This window comes from Peromyscus leucopus, chromosome 5 (assembly GCF_004664715.2).
Source record: "Peromyscus leucopus breed LL Stock chromosome 5, UCI_PerLeu_2.1, whole genome shotgun sequence".
Lineage (NCBI taxonomy): Eukaryota > Metazoa > Chordata > Mammalia > Rodentia > Cricetidae > Peromyscus > Peromyscus leucopus.
This window is the reverse complement of record NC_051067.1, coordinates 85,421,239-85,431,031: the sequence shown is the minus strand read 5'-3', so window position 1 is coordinate 85,431,031 and position 9,793 is coordinate 85,421,239. Positions and strand designations below refer to the sequence as shown.

Sequence of the window (9,793 nt, the reverse complement as noted above, 5' to 3'; positions counted from 1 at the left end):
TGTCACCCCATCCCTGGGCCCCAAGGAATAAGAGAAGGAGGTGGTGTCATGGAGCACAGTGATGCTCCAGCCGGGACTGAGAGGATGCCTCCTGGGAGCTAAGGCTGGAGACGAGGACCACAGACGGCTCTGCCTACGTTATGCTCAGCATCGAGGCAGGGAGCACAGCTGTGACCTTCCTGCCCTCCCATGCTCTGATCTGGAAGAGCAGAGGGGACTCGGAGACCACATCGCTCATGTCAGCTCCCCAGGGCACCGGCTGGGACAGAGGAGAGAGGGAATGGATCTGGAGAGGCAAGCGGAGAAGATGCCACCAGAAACACAAGTTCAAAAACGAGTCCTGAAGGAACTTTAGAAACGGTTCCTTCCTGTGCTGCTGGAGGTGCTGGGGTTTGCAGCGCTGGTCCCATTTTAGTGTGTTTCTCACTTTGTCTAGCATCTGGACATTATTCAGACTTAAGCTATGAGTGTCTGAATATTGTGGACCCTAGCCTCACTAAGTCAAGAAAGAGCCCTTGGAGGAGGCTCACACGACACTTAAAAGACTATGGGACTCTGGATATTGGGGTGTGTAGCTTTCTAGGAAGCGACAGAGACTCTCCTCTGAGAAGAGACCACCAGGAGTGTGGGTAGACAAAGGCATTGACACTTACCACAGGTCCTTTTTGTCTGGCCCTACTAGAACCTTTCTGGTTCTAATGGGTATCTGAGGTGGGGAATGGGCACACCTAATACCAACGTTGGTGGTCTTTCCTTACCAATTCTGTGGTTTGTCTGGGGCCAACGAACTAGGAAGAATCTGGGGTTGATATTAGTTTCTCCATCTGGAAAATGGAGGTAGTAATGTTACTTATTTCACAGGATTGGAGGTGAAGTGAGATAATACAAGAGCTTCAGCAGTCTGGCACATGGTGACTGGTGAACAAATGCTAGTTAGTATTCTTATAGGCACTCCTTCGCCATCCACTGGCTGGAGGTGACTGTTCTTCCTATATGACAAGCTGGTGATGCCGAAAGATACATGTTTCATGTCTTTTCTGACACGCATGTGTGAAATGAGCTGAGAGAAGAGACTGACATGGTCAGCCTCACCTTGTGGCTCACATCACAGAGCTACCAAGACTTCTAGAAAGGGAGGATGGAGGCTGGGAAGGCAGTGAGAGCTGCTTCTGAAGGGAAAGGAGGACAGCACACAGATCCTGGCCCTGGAAAACCTGTTCCGCTCCAGTGGTCTCCAGGCCCCTTTCCTTCCATGGATTGTGGAATGCCCACTCATCTTAAAGAGTGTGGGGACACCTAAAGCTGTGCTTTACAGACAGGCTATGTGGCAGCAGGAGTGGGACGAGGCATGGACTATCCCCAGATTGCCTCCATCATCATATTATGTTATTTTAAGGGGAGACAGAGGCGAGAAGATTGCCAAGAGTTCAAAGCCAGCTGGGCTACATAGTAAGACCCTATCTCAAAGACCAAAGCAGAATAAACGTCCTTCTCCAGCTGGCTCTCCTTGGAATGCACCCCATGAGTTTCAGCACCTTTCTCTAGCCCCATCAGGCCTTGGGAAGCAAGCTTTGCTACTGTTGGAAGCCTCCTGTCTTGCAGGACCTCTTGGTCTGTTTTTTACACCTGCACACCCTCTAGTGGAGACGCTCAGCAAACTCAAGGTGAGGACCAGGATCGGAGCGGGCGCTGCCTAAGGTCCCCTTTCCCATCAGTCAAAATCTTATACTTTGGTCCTAGTACAGCCTAGTAGAACTTGACTAGCTAGACTGGCTTTCCAAACCCAGGGCTGAAAAGAAAAGTGATACAATACTATCTGCTAAAAAGAGAAAAGAAAAAAGATGCTGAATTTATTACCATGGACACCCCAACTAGTCAGATAGCCCAGTCTCCTAGATGTAATATTAGTGACTATTTCTGGAGCCCCTTTTAAGCACTAGACATTGGCTTAAGCACCATTTGGTTTGCTTTCTTTTGCTGTGATAAAGATCATGACCAAAAACAGCTTGGGAAGGAGAAGGTTTATTTGGTTCTCATATTCTGGGTCATAGTCATTGAGGGAATCCAGAACTCAAGGCAGGAACCTGGAGGCAGGTCCGAAGCAGAGGCCATGGAAGAATGCTGCTTATTGGCTGGCTCCCATGGCTTGCCCACTTTTGTAGACCATTCAGGACCACCTACCCATGTCCTGATTATAGCACATCATTGAGGGAAGTCAGGGCAGGACCTCAAGCAGGAGAGGTGACAGGAACCATAGAGGAGTGATGCTGGCTTGCTCTCCACAGCTTGATCATCCTGCTTTTGTATACAACTCAGGACCACCTGCCCAGGGCTGGCACCACCCACAGTGGGCTGGGCCCTCACACATCAATCATTAAAATCCCCCCCCCACTTGCCTACAGGCCAATTTGATGGAGGTGATTTCTCAATTGAGGTTCCCTCTTCCCAGATGACTCTAGCTTGTTTCAAATTGACAAAAACAAAGGGAAAACTAACCAGGACAAGATCTATTAGTTCACCTGAGTCTCATGACATTCCTCACACATGGCACAGTTACCCACTCTTTTTTTTAGATGAGCACACTGGTACTCAATTCACAGCTGTAGTCTGTATGTGTGACTCTTCAGTGCTCTTGGGCTCTGGAGTCTGCCTGCCTGGATTTGCCATAATCATTCTGCAGCTTACCAGCCATGTGACTTTGGGCTTAAGTTACAAAACCTCCAATACTCAATTTCCTTCCTTTTAAATGTGGATGATGACAGTCCCTCCCTTTGAGAGAGGCCATGAGAACCAGTGACTTAAATCGTGTGTGCCAGCACTTGGCAAACAGAGACATGTCAATAAGAGTGAGTATTAGAGCCAACCTTAGTGGAACAGGCCTTTAGTCTCAGCACTTGGGAGTCCTGTTAGGAAGAGCTGTTGCAGAGTCACAGGCCATCAGGGCAATGTATAAAGCAAGTTTGGCTTGGCTGAGTGGATGGAGTCCAAGCCCAGTCTGCATGGAGATCTAGTAGGCATGGGCTTGTCTGACCAATGAAGAGGAAGTCTCAAGCTTGGTGTAGACCACAAGTGCATGGTGGCCTGGCCCTTGCCAACATCTCTTGGTCTCACACAGTGGGCTCCAGTCATATCCTTAATCTTGCCCACCCTGGCTCTTTGTCTTTGTGGTCCCCTCTATCTGGAATGCCCTTCTGTTACACCTTCTTGTAACTGCCACTTTTCTTTTATAAGCTCTTAATCCTAATGCTATTTATTTTGAGAGGCTTTCCCCAAGTCCCAGCTCATCAGCCTGATGATCAGATAAAATGACCTTATTTGTTTTCCTGTTTAATGTCTGTTATTCTCTAAACCTTATAGGATCTGTGATCCTTAAGGGGACAGATTATGCCTTCCCTGCTTGCCACTATATCTCTGTTTGGAACAAGCAGAACTTCGATAAATGTTTCCCAGAAAAATGAAGGGTCTCAAATGATAACTTCTAGAGACTCATTCTTTTCAAGTTGTTCCCGGCAGAGGTGACCTATCAACGTCAACCAGAAATTAACACAGTTCAGCGAACCGAGGGCTTTGTGGACATACAGTCCTTGAGCTAAAGAGAAAGGATTACATAAAAATGAAGTAAGTTCTACTGCAGAAGAACAGATTCAGGGCAATTTTCATCAGTGGGCTGGCCAGGAAGATGCTCCTGTTCTTTGAGAGTCTGCAGGTGATCTGTAGGGGTCGGGTGAAAGGTGCTGGTGGAACTCAGAAGCATGGGCTACTAGAGAGTCCTGGAGGGCCAAGGCATGGGTCTTGCCTTCCAACAAGCCACTCAAAATTAATCTTTTTATATTATCCCCAAAGGAGATTGCAACTATCCACAGTCACAACAACAGACTTGAAAAATGTTCATTCATACAACTCTACACAATGCAAACATCAAGCAGAGTTTGGGCTCATCTTTCAGCACTCACTGCAGAGCCTTCCGGTTGTTCGTTTGTTCCTAGCAGCTCTGTCAACTTGTCTTCCAGGCTGACATCCTCCTGATTCTGTCTCCCCATTCCTGCTCCCCAGTCTCCTATGGCAGTGGCTGCTCATCTCATTTGTCATTAGTAAAGGCCTATTTGAGAAGGCAGCTAGATGAGGCTCCCTGGCTTTAGCACTTGCATTTCCTCTGCTGGAACTTTCTCCCTGGAAGCTGGCTCCTTCACTGACTTTCTGAATGTCATTGTCTCCGGAAGGTGTCTTCCCTACAACCTTACTAAGAATTGTGTTCCACTCACCTGCCCTTCTCCTAACCTTCCTGTGGTGCCTATCCTAACGATTGCACATTTCTTATTTTCTCTGTCTACTGTGTTAGTTCCAAGAGCGAAGAGATTCGTCTTTTACTGTTATTTATTGTCTGGAAGAGCGTCAGGCACACAGTAGGCTTTTGAAAATGTGTGTGGGGTGAATGGTTGAAACTCTTTCAATTTTGCATATTTGTATTTAAAAAATCTACCAGTAGTTCAGAAGCAACCCTCCAACCCCATTTATGCCTGTTTTAAAACGAGATTATTTCCTCACACACCTGTAGCCAGAAGTCTGAAATCAAGATATTAATAGGAGAATGTTTCCTGTGAACATTCTAGGGAAGAATTCCAAGCTCCTGGAGCCTCCAGGCATCTTCAGTTTCGAGTAACAGCTTCAGTTGCTGCCTATGGCTCTTTCTGTCTTCTCTCCCTCTTAAAAGGATACATATCATTAGAATTAGGGGCCACTCTAATCCAGGATGACCTCATTTCAAACTCTTTAACTCACATCCTTATTTCCAAATAAGGTTACCTTTTTCCATTAGCAGTGAGGTGTGGGCCAGAGACACAGCTCCACCCTGCCACCTGCAGCAGCCTGAGGACTTCTTTCTAGAGACCCCTTTCAAGTGAAAAATGGGATTCTTAATTTCATTGTAGAAAAGAATTCCAGGGCCAGACAGTTTGAAGTAGAATTGAAGTTTATTCATATTTTGGTCAGCAAGATGGTTCAGCACATGCCATGGCCCCTAGAACCCATGCTGTTCTTCTCTCTCTCTCTCTCTCTCTCTCTCTCTCTCTCTCTCTCTCTCTCTCTCTGTATGTGTGTGTCTCTCTGATATATATATATATGTATATATATGTATATATATATATATATATAATCTTTAAGCATAGTGGGAATTTGGGGAGTGGTTTTATAGAGGTGCTCAGGGAAAGAATAATACACAGCCAAGAGCTTGGATGTGGGATTTGCAAGGAAAGTTCCACTTAAGGATTATATCATCCACCATATAGACTACTTGGTAGCTCTCAAGTTACACCTCAATGAGCTGTTAAGAATTCCCCCTTCTTACTCTCTTTTACTTTAAAAACTAGCTTACCAAGTAGCAGGTTTCGTCATGACATCTTCATTCATACTCCGTTTGGTTGACCCTTCTCACCTGCTAGCTCCTCTCCCCTATCCTCCCTGTTACCCCCCATGTCTACCGTTCCTTCTTTCCTCTTGTTTTGATAAAAGAGATTATAAGGTGACTTCAGAGGTGCCTCGAGTAGGGTTTGCAATCTGATGGTAGACCCATGTGTCACAAGGATGTGCACAGGGGTTAAGACATGTCATTTACTTAAGTCGGGTTTCTTGAGAGGGTTCTAGCAAATTGCTGCTTTTCAGCTGGGAAAGGAGAAAGGCCATACAGGTTTAAGACTTCAACATTCTTAGTTGAAGTATCTTTACATAAAGGGAATGTTATCTCTCCGGAGGTAACCTCCATAGCAACGGCTAATTGTGCTGGAATTCTTAGCTCTCAGCTAACCCTTAACTAGACTTGGGAGAGAAATGATCTTTCTTTCCTGCTTACATTCACCGCCTAAACCTAAACTATTTAAACATGAGTTGAAAACATTTTTATTTATTTATTTATTTATTTTTAGTGAGGATTGTTATTTTCAGGTTACAATTGTCATTTGCATAGACATAATAGCTAAAGCAACGGACACAGTAGGCACTTAAGTGTTATTTTTTTAAAAAAATATTGCATCTTATTTATTATGTGTGTGCACCTCACAGAGCTGGTTTTCTCCTCGAACTCAGGTCACCAGGCTTGGCAACAAGCATCTTCATCCACTGAGCCATCCGCCGGCTAAAGCCATTAGTTCTTGAATGAATGACCCTTTGGAGTGGGTGGTATAGTGTGTGGGGTGTACGGGATGCAGCTTGGCTGACGTGACAGAGGGATTCCTGGGGAGGTACTGGCTCAGACACCCGCACCCAGACGCCAAGGTCGGGTCGCACCTAACACTAATTTACAGCATCAGCCTGCGTCCACAAGGAAAGAGCACGGTTCAAGCCTGCAGGACGCCCACTGCGCAGTCGCACGAGCTAGTCGAGGCCTGCGCAGCTCTGCAGCTGGGCGGGTTCGCGCAGGCGCAGAGGGAGTCGGCGACTCGGGCAGTGCTCTTGCGCGCTCCGGGCGCGGGGCCTGGGGCGTTCGGGGTGTCCCGCGTGTCTGTCTGTCCCTTGCACCCCTCACCCGCTGCCAGGCAACTGGTCTGCCAGGCTGTCTGCACTGCGCCTGCATCGGGCGCCTGCCTTCTGCCCCCCGTCGGCGCCATCATGCTGCTGCCCGTGTTCACCCTGAAACTGCGCCACAAAATCAGCCCCCGCATGGTGGCCATAGGGCGATACGACGGGACTCACCCGTGCTTGGCGGCTGCCACCCAAGCGGGCAAGGTAACCGGTCCCACCCGAACTCCGCCGGCGTCCAGATCCCGCCTCTCACGCTGCCCCGCCCCCAGCCCGCATTGCCTAGCAACCGGTCGCTGCCGTCCTTGGCCTGAGGCCTGTCTATATGGGGTTTCAGAGGAGCAGCTTCAGAGGAGTGACGTTTCTTATGGGCAGTTCTTAGTGTTGGACAGTATTGAGACCAGATCAGGGGCTTAGGGAAAGGAAGAGCTTGGCCAGGATTAGCAGTGATCGCTGACTCCAAATTCCTACCCAGAGCCTATGCTTGCTGCATGGAGTCTCTTGCTTCTTTATAGGGAGGGGGAAAAAAAAGACTACACAAATCCCAACGTTAAATACAGATTGTACTTTTGGACCTTGATTACGTACATTCAGATTCTCCCCCATAACTTAAGCATTCACTAAGTGGTTACTAGGAGCCACATACTGGGGTAGGTATCAGAGTCACAGTGATAAAAGATCATTTGCTAAACATTCATATTTACATTTGACACTTCTACATGCTTTCTAAAAGTATTGACCTCTGAACCCCCAAAATCTAGTATGAAAGAAGCGTCAAATGTAAATAGGAATATTTGTTAAATGACAAGGTGAATCAAGGCCCTGTGTATTTGATGGAGGCATGCACAAAATACAAGGACTATAGGGACTTCAAAAATGCAACTTCTAACAGGTACAAAGCCTCATACATTAATTCACCCAGCATCATTGCTACAAGGCCAAAAATACTAGTGTGGTGGAGGTGTAGTGGATTCTTGCTTTACTGACATCTAATTCCATAACCTTCAGCAATGAATAAATAACTATGATATGTGGTAAGTGGTCACTAATTGTTAGCTGCTGTTTCTTTTTGTTATCCCCACTTTAGTGATTAGAAATAGTTCAGAGAGGTTCAATTTAGTGTCTGAGATTGCTCAACCAAAAAGTTCTAGAAAGGAAGCTTTATCTGGTAGCTCACACAATTCCAGTAATTCCAGCACAAGAGAGTGAGGCAGGAGAATCGCCACCAGTTTGTGATCAGCTTGGACTACAGAGCGAGACCCAGTTGGAAAAAGGGGAAAAAAAAAGTTGTGGGAGTGAGATTGAAAGCATTTTGTCACCCCCAGGGTGGTTGTCAGTCACACAGTTACATGTTGTGTGCTACTTTCTATGTGATGTCTTGGGATACATAGCTGGAGTATGACGATTCATTTCAGTGGGTTATGATTTCATTAACTGGTATAATAGTGAAGTGCTGAGCACTGGGCCTGATATGTGATCCTCTGGTTAGGAGGCACTAGGCAGCCTGATAGAGTGGTACACACTTGTTATTCCAGCTACTCAGGAGGTTGGGATCAAAAATTCAAAGCTAGCCTGGTGTCTTAGGGTTCCTATCGCTGCAACAAAACGCCATGACCAAAAAGCAAGTTGGGAGGAAAGGGTTTATTCAGCTTACACTTTAGCATTGCTGTTCATTAATGAAGGAAGTCAGGACAGGAACTCAAACAGGGCAGGATCCCAGAGGCAGGAGCTGATGCAGAGGCCATGGAGGGGAGCTGCTTACCAACGGTTTGCTTCCCATGGCTTGCTCGTCCACCCGCCTTCTTATAGAACCCAGGACCAGCAGCCCAGGACCAGCCCACCATGGGCTGGGCCCTCCCGCATTGATCGCTAAATGAGAAAATGCCCTACAGCTGGATCTCAAGGAGGCATTTCCTCAGCTGACGCTCCTTCCTCTGATGACTCTAGCTTGTGTCAAGTTGACACACAAAACCACCCAGTACACCTGGGCTACATAGGGAGACCCCCCCCCCTCAAAATTAAAGTTTAGAAAAGGGGAGAGGGTGAGGAGATTCCTTACTGGATAAAGGCCCCTTCTGCCAGGCCTGATAACCAGGGTTCTAGCCGAGGGGCACGCAGTAGAAAGAGAACTGACTCTTGTGAGTTGTCGTCTGACTTCCACTTGTGTGCCATTGGAGCCTGAAGACACACACAAGGAAATAATGCAGTAAGATAAAATGAAAAGGCCGGTGATGTAGTCCAGTGGTGGAATGTTTGCCTAACATACTCAACAGCCTCGGTTCGATCTCCAGTACTCCCCCTGCCCCACGCACTGACAAACATTCTCAACAGAGTCATATTTGCATATTCATATTCATGGATAGGAGCACAGCAGTAATATAACAGGCTGAAGACATCCCATTGGTCTTACCTTAGCCGTTCTCAACCTGTGGGTCACATATCATCTATCTTGAATATAAGATATTTACATTATAATTCATAGCAGTAGTAAAATTACAGCTAAGAAGTAGCAATGGTCGGGGTTCCCCACAAATGAGGAACTGTGTTAAGGGTTGCAGCATCAGGAAGGTTGAGAACCGCTGCCCTAGCCCCTAATCTGAGGCTTTACCCTGTGCTGGGCACTTTTCTTAACTGGCAGATACTGTGAGAAATGAAGTTTCACCTCTGGAGCTTACATTTGAGAGTACCAGACAGTTAACTATGTATGTGATGTGTGCATGGTATATCATGTTAGAATGTATACTATGCTATGAACTGTTTATGCTATAGACACATTGATATATGCATTTGAATTATATACATACTATGTAGGTTAGGAGAAAAGAGTAGTAAGAGAATTGATGGGAGCTTGCTGGTTGAGAGAGGGTGATCAGGCAGGACTGGTACCATTAGTTCAGAGGTTTGAAGGAAACAAAGCAAGCTTGTAGCCATGTGGGCCGACTGCTTTGTAGGCAGAAGCATCAGTCAGTGCAAAGGTATTGGTGTGAACCAGAACACAAGGAGACTGTAGGGCTGGAGTGGAATGGCCAAGGCCAGGAGGTAGCCAGGAGTCTTGTTAGCCATGTTTTTGTTGTTGTTTGTTGTTGGTTTGTTCTGTATTGTGCAGAGAATGCTCTGTGATCATGTACGTTCAGATTGAAAGGGGTGAATTAAAGCACGTAGCAAGCGAAAGTAAAGGAAAAATTAGTAGACAGCAGGTAGGTAGAAGCAGCAGATAGACTGCAGAACATCAAATCAGGAGCTCACAACATCCAGCAGAAATGACTGGAGTAGCCTGACTAAG

The 9,793-nt window shown here is 46.6% G+C and overlaps 1 protein-coding gene across 1 annotated transcript in view; it reads left to right on the top strand.

Annotated features, from left to right (window-relative positions):
- Window positions 1-6,401: 6,401 nt before the first annotated feature.
- The window catches only part of Bbs2 (Bardet-Biedl syndrome 2), a 40,098-nt gene continuing 36,706 nt past the window's right edge, over window positions 6,402-9,793 (top strand). Inside the window, exon 1 of the mRNA XM_028871482.2 lies at window positions 6,402-6,717. Within this exon, the coding sequence (XP_028727315.1) occupies window positions 6,601-6,717 (117 nt within the window). The 5' untranslated portion in view covers window positions 6,402-6,600. The remainder of the gene's footprint in view (window positions 6,718-9,793) is intronic.